The sequence below is a fragment of the Rattus norvegicus genome, chromosome 11, assembly GCF_021556685.1.
Source record: "Rattus norvegicus strain SHRSP/BbbUtx chromosome 11, alternate assembly SHRSP_T2T, whole genome shotgun sequence".
NCBI lineage: Eukaryota > Metazoa > Chordata > Mammalia > Rodentia > Muridae > Rattus > Rattus norvegicus.
The window spans coordinates 82,381,479-82,399,083 of record NC_141544.1 but is presented as its reverse complement, the minus strand read 5'-3'; the positions used below and the strand labels follow the sequence as shown (position 1 = coordinate 82,399,083).

At 45.5% G+C, this 17,605-nt stretch overlaps 1 protein-coding gene across 8 annotated transcripts; it reads left to right on the top strand.

The window, feature by feature from the left end:
* Nucleotides 1-15,327, top strand: LOC134481090 (uncharacterized). Of its 8 annotated transcripts, XM_087577360.1 has the most exons (8): nt 42-643; nt 1,530-1,585; nt 2,152-2,276; nt 3,623-3,716; nt 4,766-5,046; nt 7,405-7,523; nt 10,245-10,323; nt 14,842-15,327. In XM_087577360.1, exons 4-7 carry the CDS (start codon nt 3,641-3,643, stop codon nt 10,276-10,278), a joined length of 510 nt encoding a protein of 169 aa, XP_087433486.1. In that variant the 5' UTR covers nt 42-643; nt 1,530-1,585; nt 2,152-2,276; nt 3,623-3,640; the 3' UTR covers nt 10,279-10,323; nt 14,842-15,327. The 8 variants fall into 8 exon arrangements, 2 of the variants coding, with proteins under 2 accessions (XP_087433486.1, XP_087433485.1); XM_087577359.1 differs by lacking the exon at nt 42-643 and having other exon boundaries at nt 1,391-1,542; XR_015633527.1 differs by lacking the exons at nt 7,405-7,523; nt 10,245-10,323; nt 14,842-15,327 and having other exon boundaries at nt 33-643; nt 1,391-1,542; nt 4,766-5,375.
* The last annotated feature ends 2,278 nt before the right edge of the window (nt 15,328-17,605 follow it).

Sequence of the window (17,605 nt, the reverse complement as noted above, 5' to 3'; positions counted from 1 at the left end):
ACTCAGCAGGCGTCTTAGAAGGAACTGCCACCGCGGGGGGTGGGGGGTGGGGTGGGAAGAGGACGCAGGTGGCACATGTCCCTTTGAGGACCAGCAGGGCTGTCACCATACAGGTGCAGCATGCCAAGCTCTGCAAGGTCGCTTAGCATGCTCCTGTGCCTCCTGCTTTGGTGGGTGCACATAGGAGTCCTGGCTTGTGGTCTGCTGTTCCGGAACTCTTCTACACGCTTCTGTCCAAGGACCGCTTGGGGCAGAATTTAGTGAAGGGCAACACAAGTTTGTTTAATTGGAAAGGGGGACGAGTTCGCCATTTAGAACGGTCATCCACTCAGTAGTCTGTTTTCATCTTCCCAGCCAGTCTTATCAATCATATCGTACTCTTTTATGAGCACCCTGCTTCTTAAAAATGAAGTAAATAAATAAAAGGGGAAAGGAAGTCCGCCAGGATGACACACACCTGCGACCCCAACACTGGTGAGACTGAAGCAAGAGGATCAGAATCCAAGGTCATCCGGGCCCTAGCAGGTTTGGGGCTACCCGTCACAAACAAGAAGGACAGATGGAAGAAAAAGAAAAGTTTTGTCTGCTTGTTTTTAACCGAACGCGCATTGCAGGTTGTCAGCACCATGAACTTCTTGGCTCTGTAAGTGGGGTGTTTGTTCCCAGAGTTGTTTTGATTTGCTGTGTAGAAGTTCACTGTCAACTGTGGCAACATGCCAGACATCTGCACAGATCCAGACCTGACCCCTAGGCCCGGCGCTAACATGGAGAAATGCACGCGAGCTCCCGTTCCCAACCATCCACAAGGGAAAATACCGTGTCTCTAAGGGAGTCTCGCTGGGTGTACAAACCACACTAAAGGGCAGGCCCCATGCCCAGCATTAGATGACAACATAAACGGAAGTCATAGGGGGTGGGGGTGGGGTTGGAGGTTTTCTTTTCTTCAAACAATGATTATGTAAATTAATTATAAATCCTTTAATTTTTTTGAGATTAAAATATAATTCTATCATTTCCCCCTTCCCTTTTCTCCTTCTAACACTCCTATATACCCTATTGCTCTCTTCCAAATTCATGGTCTCTTCCACTTTAACTGTTTTCACATATATGTGCGTGTGCGTGCGTGTGTGTGTGTGTGTGTGTGTGTGTGTGTGTAAAGGTAGTAACGATGGCACCATTGAGGAAAAAAAATAAGTATAGAGAAAATTGTGAAACACTGAGGTTTCTGACTCCAACTTTTTCCTTACGGCCAGATGCATGTTCTCTATCTATTTCGTATCTACTGCTATGTGGCTAATTCTCAAATTTTTATCGCTAGCACCAAGCTTCTCTTCCAAGAAAGGACTTGTATTCATGTTTAACATGTTTGTTTGTTTGTTGATTGACACAGGATCTCTCTACATAGCCTTGGCTGTGTGGAAACTCACTATATGGACAAGGCTGACCTCGAATTCATAAAGATCCACCTGCTTCTGTCTCCTGAGGATTAAAGGTGTATATGCCACCACAGCCAGCTATATTTTATTTAGTTTTATTTTACAGGTATGCTCTTCCCGTGTCAGCCTCCCAAGTGCTGGGGTCACAGGTATATGTCACCTTAGGAATGTTTTTTTTTTCTTTCCGTTTTTTTTTTTTTTTGAGCTGGGGACCGAACCCAGGGCCTTGTGCTTGCTAGGCAAGCACTCTACCACTGAGCTAAATCCCCAACCCCTCTTTCTGTTTTTTTTTTAAACAGTTTTATTTTTTTAATATATTTATTTATTTATAAGATATAAGTACACTATAGCTGTTTTCAGATACATCAGGAGAGGGCATCAGATCTCATTACAGATGGTTGTGAGCCACCATGTGGTTGCTGGGAATTAAACTCAGTCAGTGCTCTTAACCACTGAGCCATTTCTCCAGCCCCATAGTTTTATTTTTAATAAGTGAGTGAGTGAGTGTGTGTGTGTGTGTGTGTGTGTGTGTGTGTGTGTGTGTGTGTGTGTTTATGTAAGTGCATGCCATGTATGTGGATACCCAAGGATACTGGAAGAGGGTGTCAGACCCCCTGGAACTAAAGCTATAGGTGATTGTGAACCACCAGACACCATGGCTGGGAGAGAACTTAGGGTCTTCTGAGAGAGCATTGATTCATCTCTTCTTTCCTAGGAATGATTCTTGAATCTGATTGTTGTGTGACTTTCCTTGGGGAGATCCCAACAGTTATTCACCCAAACAAGGCACTGATGACAGATCAAAGAACCAATTCCACACAAATCTAACTTAGAGAACCGGTGAGTTTTCTGTGGTTACTTATAGGAACATGGCGATTCATCAAGAAACCCACTGTGGGGTTGGGGATTTAGCTCAGTGGTAGAGCGCTTGCCTAGCAAGCGCAAGGCCCTGGGTTCGGTCCCCAGCTCCGAAAAAAAAAAGAAAAAAAAAAAAAAGAAAAGAAAAAAAAAAGAAACCCACCATAGCATGAATAACATCTCACAAAACTGCACTCCCAGAGACTCCTGCACACACACAGGCAGCTTCCCATTATATTCTCTCTATAGATTACTGTGTTATGAGCTTAGGGACGAGAATCTTATGAATCTTGCAAGTTTCAGGAGCTTCCTGGGCTGCTTTTGTTTACTTTCTGCATCTTATAAGCCTCTTTCCTTCCTACAAGGCTCTAGCTCTCACCAACTCATTTCTGAATGACTTCAGTAGCTTCCTTAGTTGGCTCCCTGTCCCAAATCTTGTCCATCTCCAAGTTGGACTTCACCCATCTTCCATGGGTCATGAGACTAAAATGTGAGGATCAATTCATTCCTTGTTTAGGGTCTTTATAGCCAGCCATGTTCCCGTTTACATGGGCCAGTGTTTAAATCCTGGTTCAGCCAGTTTAAAAATCATTGATGCCTGGGCTCTAACATCCTCATCACTTTTCTTCCTCTTTGCTTTTTGTAAGACAAAGTCTCATTTAGTTCTCCTGAAAGTCACAGTTGGCCCTGCCCTGATCCCCTTGCCTCCATTTCCCAAGTGCTTTCACATACACACCACCACGACCAGGTCTCCCACTTGTATATGCTTTACCCATTGCCATTCTTGGCAAGATTTCTTTCAAGGAAACTTAGAAACTGGCCATCTTAAAGGCTGTGGAGAAACAAGGCTGTAGTTTTCTGGAAAATAGCACAGACTCCTCCTATAGTAGCAGCAGAAGGACCCAAAGACTTCCAGGAGAAACTAGGGCAAAGCTAAAAACAGGACATTCCTCACCTCATCAGGTCTGTAAGCCTGAATGTCCGGCCAGAATTCTCCTGCTCAGTTGAATACTCTAGGCTCCCTCCCAAGATCTAGGAGATCAGAGTCCTTGGTCTCCAATACCATCAAAGAGGTCCTGCTCTCACTGGCCAGACACATTCCTCTCAGCATAGCTTTATGTCTCTTTCTTGGCCTCATGGAGTTTGTTCTGGCTCTTGATCAACAATGCAGGTGTTATAGTAGCTTCATGTCATGTTGCCATGACAATATATGACCTGAGCAATTTATGAAAGGAAAGATTTATTTCAGTTCACAGTTCTAGGCTCCATCTTGGTGAGGGAATCACGGTGGTATGAGCCTGAGATGGTTGGTCATGTTGTATCTGCAGTCAGGAAACAGGAGGAAGATGAAGGCTCACGGTCAGCGACATTTCTCACTTCACCCAGTGGAGGACCCAGCCCACGAGATGGTGCCGTTCACAGGTAAGGAAGGTCTTTCTATATCCATCTAATCTAGATGAGCCTTGGCTAGCATGAGGCTTGTCCTTTACGGCAAATCCTGACAATCAGGATTAACACCATCACGCTGTCACGAAGTGCTCATACGACCCTGTGTGATCTCAGTGAGAAGAGAGGCCAGCGCGTGGCTCGGGCTCCCAGAATCCACTCTGTCCAGTGTGCATTTCCTCAAACGCACGCTGTTCTCCCTCTGTCTAGAGACCTCCTTGGCTGGAATGATCTCCTCGCTGCCTTTCCTAACCCTTTCCGTCCTAAAGGCATGGCTGGGGCTCCCTCTCCTCCCGGAAGCTTTCCCCCACCTCAGGAGCCTCTTCCTCTGCACACATTGTATATAATTCCCCCTGGCCTCAGGACAGAGCTCCTGCTGTTATTTGTCCTTTGGAAAGTATGTCTTGTTTTCCCAGTTACACTGTAAACTTTTGAGTGTAGCAACCATGTGCTACTCTATAACCCATATTGCCTAATGTGTTATTCTAAAAATCATTGTGCCCAGTGTGCATAAAGAGGCTCGGTAAACATTTGCTCAAAGAAGAAAGGAAGAAAGGGAGAGAAATAGGCAATAAATAAATAAATCTATCTTGTCTGTCACTCTCCAGTTATTGGTTTTTATATTTTATTTATCTATTTATTTATTTGTTTGTTTGTTTATTTATTTATTTGAGACAATGTCTCTCTTGTAACAGTCCTGGCTGTCCTGGCTCTCACTCTGTAGACCAGGCTGGCCTTGAAATCACAGAGCTCTGCCTGCCTCTGCCTCCCAAGTGTTGGGGTTAAAGGCATGTGCCAACGCACCCAGACAGTTATTGACGTCTGAGAGTTGTTTTAGGGTGTGATGGTTTAAATAAAAGTGATTCCCATGGAGTCATGTGTTTGAAGACTTGTATTGGGCAGCAGTTTTCTCTGGGATGGGAAAATTCCATCTGATGGGGAACCGCCTTAAACCAGAAAATAACTTCAACCAGCTTCAGGACGTCCCTGAATCTGTTCAGACTCACTAGGTTTCTCCTTCCCAGAGAAAGCAATAAGGACGCCTGAGGATCACTCTCAGACAAGCCAAGCTGTAGAAGATCTTAGGCTAGACCAGCAGCAGCCTGGAAGAAGTAGAAACCAGTTGAGCTGCCTGGAAGCTTGTCACCAAGCTGAGTCACTTGAAAAGGACACTCTCCAACCTGCGTGCAGGCTGTGCACTGTTCCCAGCTTCTGTGAGCGGTCACCAGCTCTGGAGTGGTCTTTGGTGATGCAGCTGTCTTTGCATCACGTCTACTCCTGTGAGCAACCCCTCACCCATATTCCAGTAAGTGACCTGTGGTGGTTTATGTGAGAAAGCGCCCCACCCCATAGACTCATAAATTTGAATGCTTAGTTATTAGGATGTGAAAAGATCTGAGAAGGATTCAGAGGGGTGGCCCTATTGGAGTAGATGTGTCATTAGGGGTGGACTTTGAGGTTTCAAAAGCTGACACCAAGCCTGTCTCTGCCTGCCCATCCACCTGTGGATCAGGATGCTGTTCTCAGGTGTTCTCCAGCACCATGCTTGACCATGCTCCCTGTCATGATGATATTGGACTACCCTCTGAATTCATAAGCAAGCCCCCAATTAAATACTTTCCTTTGTAAGAGTTACCTTGGTTACAGGTCTTGTAGAACACTTGGTCTCTGTTTTATGGCTGTTTGCGGAGGACTGGGAGGTCAGGGTCTTGTTGAAGGAAGTATATTACTACAGGCGGCTCTGAGGTTCCAAAGGACTCAGGCTATTTTGAGTTAGCTCTCCTGCCTCCCACTCGTATATCAAGATACAAAACCTCAGTTGTTTCTGCAAAGCCATAGTGGACTCTAAGCTCTAAAACCGTAAGCACGGTTAAACAGTCTTTCATAATGGCCTTGGTCATACTTTGTCCCAACAATAGAAAAATAACTAAAACAAGTATTTTTGTGCATGTTTTGTTTGTTTCTTTTCTTTTCTAACTTGAGACAGAGTCTTTCTACATAGCCCTGGCTATCCTGAAACTCACTATATAGACCAGGCTGGCCTCAAACCCAAAGAGGTCCATCTTCCTCTGTCTCTTAAGTGCTGGGAATACAGGTGTGTCATCACACCTATTCTCTTTTATTTCTTTCTCTTTTTTTTTAAAAAAAAGAAACCAATTATCTTTATTTTATGTGTATTGGTGTTTTGCCTGCCTGGATGTTTGTGTAAAGGTGTCAGGTCCCCTGGAACTGGAGACAGTTGTGAGTCACCAGGCGAGTGCTGGGAACTGAACCTGGGTCTGCTGGAAGAGCAGTCAGTGCTCCCTACTACTGGGCCATCCTTCCAGCCCCTATTCTATTTCTTAAACTAAGCTTCCTAATAGCTTGCCACTTTGTGGGCCATCTCAATCTCCCAGAGAGATCAAAAGGAACTTGCTTTGTAGGTGACAATTAAATGCTCTTCTGGACCAGTATCAGGAGATGCTTACAGTGGAGACTGAATGGTCACATACCTGAGTCGGAGCAGAATGTATAACAGATCTGCTAGGAGAAAGGGGACCAACTTTCCCAGAGGGGACCACGGGAAGGAGGAGACAGTGAATGTGACCCAGCCAGGGAGTAGCAAGAACTAGGCCTAGAAGGTTACCGTGGGCCCAGAGACTGTCCATTGGCTTCACCTCTGGCGTTTTCCACCTGCCGTGGTCTCTCATCCTTCTCACCGCAGACAGAGCGACTTTCTTATGCTGGCCTTTCAGTATGGTGGCTGGGCCTGGCCACGCAGTGAGCTGGTGCCTACTGTGCTTCTCTCAGCCTTGGCACATGACAGGGAGGGGACTTCCTTTGAGGGTTTAACTGGGAATTTGTCCTCTTGCCCCACGTCAACTGGTTGCTTCAGGACACTCCTCAGTAGTTTCATTTCCCTCATTTGGAATAAAGTTTTTAAGAACCAAAAATCCAAACCAGAGAGAGAGAGAAATGAGGCGGCCGCCCACACTGGCACCGCATGATGCCAACCCCGAGAGGGCTTGAGGTTAGTGTAAAGACCCGAAGCTCTGGGGAGTGTGAGGTTTGCAGGTTGCCATGGGGTCCTTCCCAGCATCCCACTCTTCTTGAGCCATCTGGAAGATGGGGTTGCTCTCAAATCCTGAGGTCATCTCCTCAGGTTCTGGTCTTCTCGGCCACTAACTGCAGTGACTTATCTCTATGGGCACACCACCTCTTCCTGTTTTGGAAACAGTGACAGTATCAACAAATACACAAAGATCTCATGCAGTACAAAGACAATGAAATGGTCATGGACGTCTCCTGTCAATGGCGGAGATTTAAGGATGGCAGGACAGGAAGGTGGATCCCCCCAGCTGACCGCCATAACAGAAGGAATTAGGCATTTGAGCCTTGGTGGGCAGAGGGAGAAGGCATAACTATGGAAGATCTCAAACAAGCTGTTCTGGGATATCTGAGCTGTGACTTGTACGGGTCAGAGACGGGGCAGACAGGATGGGGAGAACCTTAAATAAGGCCAAGGTCAAAAGAATGGAGGATGGGAAAGAGGGCTTATCCATGGCTCTGTCCAATGCTGAAAGGGAGTCACTGAACTGTTGTGGTTCTCCACATCCCCAGGCGCCCTGAGCCCTGAGCCCTGAAATGCTAGGGCTCTGACTTGGTCTTGTTTATATTTCCTTAGCCTAAGCATCTTGCAGGGGCTGTGCAAACGTTTCTTAACCAAACGAAGGTTGGCGTCATTTCCTCTACAACAGTGGGAGAGGTTGAGGACTTGAGAAGTCATTCATTGGTAACTCAAAAGTACGTTTCCCACAAGCAGTGGTGGTACTCATATGTGAGGCCAGCCTGGTCTACACAGTGAGTTCCAGGGCAGCCAAGGCTACACAGAGAGACCCTGTCTTTTAAAAAACAAAAAACAAACAAACCACTTCTTTTTTTAAAAGTTTTTTTTAGGTTTGTTATACATATGCATGAGTGTTTTCCCTGTATGTCTATGTGTGCACCATTTGTGTGACTGGTGCCCATGAAGGTTAGAAGAGGTGTTGAATCCCCTGGATTTGGAATTACAGAAAGTTCTGAGGCACCATATGGATGCTGAGAAAGATCCTCTGTAAGAGCAACACGTGCTCCTAACCACTGAGCCACCTCTCCAGTCCCCGAGAAGGATTTTTTCATAACTAATGAATGAAAACCTCAGAATCCTTGCTGGAGGTTTCTCTCGTTTCATCCTGTTTCCATGCTTAGTCCCTCCACCAAAACACGAAGTCTTCCTCGAAGCCCAAATTCTGTCTGGGGCCAGTGAGATGGCTCAGGGAGTTAAGGTGCTTGCCTTCGAGCCTGAGGATCTGAGTTCAATCCCCAAGACCTACATCTTCAGGGTGTCCTCTGACCTCCAAAAGCGTGCCACGGTAAGCTTGTACCTATGTACCTATGCGTACATTCTCTCCAAATAAGTCAATATATCTAAGATGGCAGCTGGTCATGGCAGCACATGTTTGTAATCTCAGCAGAAGCAGAAGCAGATGGGCCTCTGCGAGTTCAAGGCCAGTTGATTGATATAACGACTATTATAGCCAGTTCCACACCAGTCAAAGCTACGTAATATGACAGTCTCAAAAATATGAAGTTAAAAAAAAACATAAAACTAAGAGGCAGGAGAGATGGCTCAGTGGTTAAGAGCACTTGCTGCTCTTCCAAAGGACCTGGGTTCAACTCCCAGCAACCACATGGCAGCTCACAAGTGTCTGAGTCCAGTTTCAGGGGATCTGACCCCTCCACAGTGCATAGATACACATGCAGGCAAAGCATCCCTTCATATGAAATACAAAATTTAAAGAATTCTGCCTTGGGCTTTCACCTTTTTCTTCTTAAATATAGAATGTTCTTAGGCCCTTTGTACCATATACCCACATCATTCATCTCTTAATTCCTTTTAGGTATCACTTATTCAAAGAGGGTTCCTCAGGCTTGAAGGCAAGCACCAGTAATTTAAATACTAACTCCCTATGAGGCAGTGGTCCACGTTAGAAAACCTGGTAAGGTCAAGTGATGTCTCAGTCAGGGTTCCTATTCCTTCACAAATAATATGACCAGGAAGCAAGTTGGGGAGGAAAGGGTTTATTCAGCTCACACTTCCACATTGCTGTTCATCACCAAAGGAAGTCAGGACAGGAACTCAAGCAGGTCAGGAAGCAGGAGCTGATGCAGAGGCCATGGAGAGATGTTAGTTACTGGCTTGTTTTCCTATAGAACCCAAGACTACCAGCCCAGGGATGGCACCACCCACAATGGGCTGGGTCCTCCCTCTTTGATCACTAGTTGAGAAAATTTCTTACAGCTGTATCTCATGGGGGCATTTCCTCAACTGAGGCTCCTTTCTCTGTGATAACTCCAGCTTGTGTCAAGTTAACATACCAAACCAGCCAGCACAAGTGGATTCAGACACCCCCACTCCCAGCCCCTGCACCCTCATGCCTGAGAACCGTAGGTGTTTGTTTCTTCTACTCCTGACCAGATTGCTGTCCTGGAACACGTGACCATGACACCCCACATAAAGAACATGACCAGTAGGGCTGGAGAGATGGCTCAGCGGTTAAGAGCACCCGACTGCTCTTCCAGAGGTCCTGAGTTCAATTCCCAGCAACCACATGGTGGCTCACAACCATCTGTAAGGAGACCCGATGCCCTCTTCTGGTGTGTCTGAAGACAGCTACAGTGTACTTATATATAATAAATGAATAAATAAATCTTTAAAAAAAAAAAAAAAAAAAAAAAAAAAAAAAAAAAAAAGAACATGACCAGTAGTCATGTAACACAGAACACAGAGTTCTCCATGCAAATGAGGTGTCTAGATGGGCTCTGCGGGTTTAGCCAATTAGCTTCCCTTCCCAAACATTCCTTCCTGCAGAAAGTATTTAATCTCTGGTCTACTCTGAGGAAGCTGCATGCACCCATTTTCCACAATGAACAATGAAAAAACAGTTTGGACAAACAAGGACTGTCTCTCTCATCAAGAACCACTGTGGATGATGTAGGGGAAGCCTCTTTTCTTTGTACAGAGCCACCCAGCCTGTCTCCCTCAGAAGGCCCCACAGTGCTCCCAGATATCTACCTCATCGCTCAGCCCCACCCCTACCCCATTCAGGACTCCTCAGACTTCCCAGCAATGTCTGGGTATTCAGGAGTTAAGGAACCCCAGCAACAGACTGTCATTTCTCACCAGAGCTTCGGACTGTGTTCTCCCATCCCCTGAGCGGTATATCAGTGCTTTCTGAAAGCCCAACACCTGATGGCAGAGAAGGGTAAAATGCAGCCTGGGCGGAGTTCTGAATTTGCACACCCCAGCAGCAAGGCAGGGTGCCTTGCCAAAGAGGGAATCCTTAGTCACACCATTTAAATACCAACCCCTTGTCACTTTCTTTTCCCTGACTTTGCCTTTTCTTTACAGTATATGTATTTATGTCACCTTACAATGTTTTTATATACTAACTTACTAATTAATTTCTCCTGATCACCAACTAGATTATGTGCTCCTGGGGAAAACACCATCTGTTAACTCACTGCTGTACACCGAGATGCCGCAGAGCATGGCACATACCAGGTGACATGAATGAATGACTGAATGAAAGACCATCTACATAGAAGCTTCAGTTGAGTGGCAGGGGCCAGGAGCCAGGTGTCACCTGTTGTTAAATTAGTGAATTGGGGCATTGGGGGCAAATAGGAAAGGACCATTGTTCTTTCAGAGAATGAGCATTTGGTTACATTGTGAACCCCTAGACTGTGAACTATAAGAATGTGTTCGTAATTGTGGCTCAACCTTTGATCCTCAAGTTTTCTGTCTACTGTAAACAAGTAGTTGTAGTGTGGTTCAGCCCAGGCACACATTTTTAATCCAAGAGCTAAATAAGGTCAGCCCTAGGTCAAGAGGCGGAGCAAGCAACCAGCCTATGGGAAGTGCACATAAGTAGCCAGAAAGGAGGTCTTTGAGTTGAAGGGTGTCTACCACATGGACTTTGTGGGGAAGGAGATAAAGCTCTTTTTTTTTTCTGGGATGTTAGTGGAGTAGGAAGGTAAGCCGGGTGCTTTCTTTGCCTCTCTGAGCGGCAGACTTTCACCCCAGCGTCTGACTCCCAGGTCTTCATTTGGTTACAATTGAACAGCTGGGATTTAGTTTTTTTAAACAACAATTCATATCAGGTGGCTCAAAACTACCTTTAACTCCAGCTCTGGGAGATGTGGTGCCCTCTTCTGACCTCTGCAGCGTCTACACTCACATACACCCACATGCACACACACACACACACACACACACACACACACACACACACACACATAAATAACCGAGTGGATCTGTGAAGGTGGCAAGTTATTACATAAACATCATCTTAACTTATAAATTATCACATAAGGCCCCATTTTCCCCTGACAAAACAGATCCGTGAAAGGTAAGCAGGGTGGGACCCGGTGTCCTTAAAATATGGTTTAGCTGTGACAAAAATTAAAATCGTCCACATATGGTGATGTAATCAGCACAGAGGAAAGAAACCTGAACTTCCTGTTGAGCATCAACAAAGACACACCTGGAAAAAAGAGGCTCGGGCTGGAGAGAGACAGCTCTGTTGGTAGAGATGCCAAGTCTGGGGACCTGAATTCAACCCCCAGAGTCCGTGTGGTCATCCTCAGATTGCCGAGCGTGTGCTCCACACAGTCACCCACACTAGATATATGGGGTGGGGGAAAGACAGGTTTTACGTGGGAACTCTCAGCCTGCACTGTTTATGACAACAGCAAGCAAACCCAGTGGAGAAGAAAGCAGACTTTGACATGGAGCCCAACGCACAGCTATTTTCATTCAGGCCCACACACTGTAGTATTCTTCAATGACTCTGCTTATAGGTAATATAGTTTGCAGAAGAGAAAGACTGGATGAGTGGAGTATACATACAAGGCCACATAGTAGAACGTGTACTAAGCACCTACTTAATTCTTCAGAAATGTATTTGAAACCATGTGTCCATGTGGGTGACTGTTCACGTGAGTGCGGGAAGCCACAGGTTTTAGACCCCCCTGGAGGTGACGGTTACAGATGGTGGTGAGCTCCCATGTGGGTACTGGGAGCCAAACTCAGGTGCTCTGCAAGAGCAGCAAGTTCTCATGACCACTGAGCCATGTCTTGGGCCCCACCAACTAGGTTTTTAGGAATGTTGACTGTTTATTACCCGGGGACTGGAGCAATGGCTTGGGGGTTAAGGGTGCTTACTGCTCTTGTGGATTGATTCCCTTAGTTCAGTTCCCATATGGTAGCCCATAACTGTCCATAACACCTTCTTTTGATTTCCATGGGTCTCAGGCACACATGTGGCGCATATATATATGTATATATATATATATATATATATATATATATATATATATATACACACACACATATATGTGCATAGATATATGCAGGCAGAATGTTCATATAAAATATAAAAAGTTTTTGAACTGGGATGTGGTGGCACACACCTTTAATCCCAGCACTTGGAAGGCAGAGGCAGGCAGATCCTCACAACTCTGGAAGCTTCAACTGACGTATCCCCTCCCCTGCCCTCTCCCCTCCCCCACCCCCTCCCCCACCCCCAGTCCCACATCCTCCCCGTTCTAGGAAGTCACCTCCACTCTGTTCCCATGGGTATTCCCTTCACGGGCTCACCATGTCCAGGATGATTCTGAATTCTAAAAAGCACTGAAGGTTTGAGGCCAGCCTAGTCTACAGAGTGAGTTCCAGGATAGCTAGAGCTACAGAGAGAAATCCTGTCTCGAAAAACAACAACAAAAAATATATTGTATATATAAAAAGTATTTTTTTTCTGACTGCTAAAGCAAGGCAAAAATAATAAAAAGCCTATTCACCTATTGCAAACATTATATGGCCTTTCAAGCTTCCCCAATTGCATGCACAATTCTATATAATTATATATAGTATTATATTCTGTCATTTGTATTATATTCTGCATGCTTCTTATAAATTTGCATTATAATTTATAGCAGTTGGGTTGTCTTTTCATGTCTGCACAGTTCCACTATCCAGGTCTCCTTAGGGCGGCACCTTGGCTTTGGTCCAAATCCCTCACCCTAAATTCTGGAAGCCAGAAAAGTGCCAAAGATCACAGTGTCTCATAATTTAGAGCCATGACACTGTTGCTTACATAATTCCTTCAACCGGGCCTAGGGCCACGATGCCAAATCAATACAGTGATATTTTTGGCAACAAATGCGAGGTTCACAATCACTGGGCGGTAGAGCAACTGAACAGAAAGCTCTTTGCCTCTTAAGGCTACACAATCAAAACAACCCTTCGGTTTTTAGAGCTTTTTAAGAGTTCAGAATCATGACCCATGTAAGGGAATACCCATGGTCAGAAAGAACAAAACGGGAGGGAGGTGAATTCCTAGAACAGGGAGGATGCAGGGCTGGGGGCGGGGGCGGGGGCGGAAGGTCAGCTGTAGCTTCCGGAGTTGTGAGGAAATGCACAAGCTAGGAGGAAGTCCTTGACAGCCCAGAAGAGCTCTGGCAGTGGGGCAAGGTGCACCCGCCACAGAGGCCCCCAGCTCAAGTTCACCTCACAGCTGCCTATCACCACAAACTATACACTTAAAAAACAAGACCCCACCGGAGCCCCTGCGGAGGTCCAGAGGAAGGGAAGCCTAGCTCTCCTTCCCGGGGTAGTACAGTAGGCAGGCCCTTCCCGCTTCAAGTGCGGTTTACTGTGGAGTGCTAGCAGATTTTCCCACAACTGGGGGAGGTGAAGGCAGAAGCCCGGGGAGAACGTATTGCCCTGTGGTGACACGAGTGATTGACTAAAGCCCCTTTGAGCTGAAGTGCAGGGTGAATGGAAGGAACTGAGACTTCTCAGCGGTGCAAGGCATACTGGGAAATGTGGGTTTTAATTGGCAGTTGGGCAGTTTAGCCACAAGTGGGGGCAGGGTGGGGTCGGTAGAGAAGAGGGGCCACTGAGGCGGAAACAGGGAAGCTTTTTTTTTTTCTCACACCAATAAACCAGAGGAAGATGAACCCTAGAAGCAGTTACCAGCTTAGCTCTGAACTCAAAGGCTTAAATTCAGACCCCCAACCACCAAGGAAAGCTCTTTTCTCCACATAGTAGCTATAAGAGCATACAGTAGCTTCAAGAGTCGCTCAGCAAAGATAGGATTTTCACTGCCATCCTAAAGATAGGCGCTCAGATGCTACTGCCTGCTTCTCCAGCACCCCGCTCCGCTCCGCTCCACCCCACCTCTGCCCTCTCTTTTTGGTCCCTCTCCTTCCCAAGTTCCTCTAAGACTCTTTTTTAAAAGTATATTTTTATTTAATGAGTACACTGTAGCTGTTTTCAGACACACCAGAAGAGGGCATCAGATCCCATTACAGATGGCTGTGAGTCACATATGGTTGCTGGGAATTGAACTCAGGACCTCTGGAAGAGCAGTCAGTGCTCTTAACCGCTGAGCCATCTCTCTAGCCCCTCTAAGTCTCTTCTGGAAGTTGCTTTCTTGAGGATTCCACAAATGCCTCTCCTACACTAGCCCCAAGTGTATAAATGATTATTTCCACACTACTCAAGCTATTTCCACTTGCATAAAATGAATGTTCCTTGACTCTTCCAGAATCCAGCCATCTGACAACTATAATCGTGGGTAGCTACAATTCCCCAAATCCTAGCAGACAACTCTCAAAACAAGATGCCTTGTTAGAGGAGAAGCTGAGTGGCCCCCGGCCTCAGCCTCTTCCCAGAGCAGTGATTCTCAACGTGTGTTTCGTGACCCATTAGGGGCGACCCTTTCCCAGGGGTCGCCTAAGACCATCGGAAAACATAGATGTTTACATCACAAGTCATAACAGTAATAGTTTTATGGTTGGGAGCTGTGGGCTACTCATGCCAACTTAAGCACTAGGGAGGGTTTTCCTAGCCATAGACTCCCTTTGTAAAGTTTGTATACTTTGTAAACCCTCAGGGCTTCAGAAGTGGCCAGGCCCTACCTGAGGAGCTCCAGAAGCTAGGCAGGGAAGGCTAAGACAGACATAAGGCTGGAAACTGGTCAGCCAACCACCACCCCTCCCCTCTCTGCCCCCGCAGGCCATCGTTTTGAAACTGCAGTCGTTCTGGGTACAAAAGTAGAAGAGTGGCCAGGCCCTGCCCCACAAGGAAAAAGAAAAAAGAAAAAACACCAATCCCCGAGCTTGCCCCCAAAATCAGGCTACAAAATCCCTGCAATCCCAGAATGCCCTGGAAAGCTCTGCTCACTGAGAAACCCTACATCATCTGTGTTCCTCCCAGTGCTCTGCTGCCCCCAAGCAGAGGCAGACAGTTCCACTCCTGGGGGACCGATTTCACTGATGCGTGTTCACTGTATGGAAGCAAATGATCGTTGGCTGCTCAGTGGATAAAACACGGGGCAATCACGCCTCCATTTCTTCAGGTGATTTACTCCAAGGCATCAGCGTCCTTTGGAAAGACAACTTCCTCATATAAAACGGTGCTGTAGTGGCCGGCATGGTAGAAGGAAAGAACTGACTCCCACAGGTGTTTAGACTTTTAAATTACATTTATTGTGTATCCACATACATGTGCTCATGCATGTTTGTAGGTCGGGAGACAACTTGAGAGAGTCAGTTATAGCCTTCTCTTTGGATCCTAGGGCTTAAAGTCGGGTTCTCAGGAATGGCGGCAAACAACCTTTACTCACCAGCCCCTCCTGTGTACTTTAAATCATTTCTAATACTTCTATACTGTTCTATTCTAAAACTATACTATACTGTTCTAGTCTATACTGTTCTAGTCTATTCTGTTCGAGTCTATTCCGTTCTAGTCTATGCTGCTGTACTATACCTCCTACACTAAGTCTGTAAATGATTCTTATCCTGTATTCTTTAGGGATATAGCAAGAAAAACAATCTCACCTTAGTGAATGTATATGTATATTTTAAATTAATTTTCACTTTACTATACAACATTATGTGTTTCATAATGGCATTTTTATAAACATGTATCATTATACTTTGTCAGGCATAGTTTCTTATTTTATTTTGCTTTAGGACAGTTTTTAAAACTGTTTCTGATTTGTTAGAGACAGGGTTTCTCAATGTAGCTCTGGCTGTCCTGAAACTCACTCTGTAGACAGGGCTAGCCTTGAACTCAGAGATCCTCCTGCCTCTGACACTTTTTTTTTTTTCCGGAGCTGGGGATCGAACCCAGGGCCTTGCACTTGCTAGGCAAGCGCTCTACCACTGAGCTAAATCCCCAACCCCCTGCCTCTGTCTCTTAAGCGCTGGGATTAAAGGAGTGTGCCACCACTATCCAGCTAGACAGTTTCTTATAGCCCAGGCTGGCCTCAAATTTGCCATGCAGCTGAGCATGACCTTGAGCAGTCTTCCAGCCTGCACCCCCAAAGTGCTGGTAGTAAAGGCACGTGCCCGTGCTAGTGAGGGCTTGGGAAAAGAGGAACCTTTATCCGGAGCTAGTGGGGATGTAAACTGCTGTAGCCACTATGGAGACCAGTGCGGACGTTCCTCAAACAACTAAAAATAGACCCAGTTATACCACTTTTGAGTTTACACCCAAAGGAATCTAAATGCACACACGTAGCCCAGAGATGCTTGTCCATCCATGCTTACTGATGTCCTACTAACAATAGCCAAGAGATGCAGGCCGGAGGCTCAAGAGGTCAGGAGAGTTTTAAAAGTGATATACACACAATGGGAGTCTGTTGAGCGATAAAGAACAAAATCATAACATTTACAAGGAATGGACTGAATGAAATATCGTTATGTTAAGTGAAATAATTCAGACTCAGAAAGTCAAATATCACATGTTCACTCATGTGTTGAATCTTGATTTAAATTTCTGTGTGTGTGTGTGTGTGTGTGTGTGTGTGTGTGTGTGTGTGTGTGAGATGAAAGCATAAAGGGGATACAAGAGGGAGGAGGGAACAAAAGAGGGTGATAGAAAATATACGACATGAAAGCGGCCCGACTGTTGGGGAAGAGGACAAAGACTCACAAGAGGTGTGTGACAAGGGGGTGGATAAGAACCAAGTACAATTACACACACAATGTCACACTTACACACACACTCAATGTCCCAATCACACACACACAATGTTCCAATTACACACACACTTAGTGTCACAATCCCACACACGGTGTTTCAATTACATACAAATGTCATAATTACACACACATTGTCACAATTACACACACCCAATGTCACAGTTACACACACACAATGTCACAATTACACATACAATGTCACAGTTAATCTCTCAATGTCACAGTTGTGCACACGATGTCACAATTACACAGTGTTACAATTATACACACAGTGTTACAATTATACACTCAATGTCCCAATTACACACAGTGTTACAATGACACCCATTACTTTGTATGCTATCTAAAATTTTTTAATTAAAAAAATTTTTAGGGGGGCTGGGGATTTAGCTCAGTGGTAGAGTGCTAGCCTAGCAAGCACAAGGCCCTGGGTTCAGTCCCCAGCTCCGAAAAAAAGAAAAAAGAAGAGAAAAAAAATTTTTTTAGGGATTGTGTGCTTTTGTGTGTGTGTGTGTGTGTGTGTGTGTGTGTGTGTGTGTGTGTGTGTGTGTTGGGGACAGTATGTATGCCATAGTATAAGTGTGGAGGTCAGAGGACTACTCTGTAAAGTCTCTCCTCCCAATTTACTTGGGTCCCAGGGATCAAACTGAGGTCATCAGGATTGTGCAGTAAATGTTTTTACCCAGTAAAGCATCTCCCTGGCCTCATAATTAAATGTTTATAAAAATAACAAAAATATATTTTGCATCCATGAGTGATTGAATCTGTGAATGTGGAATCCTTAGACGCAC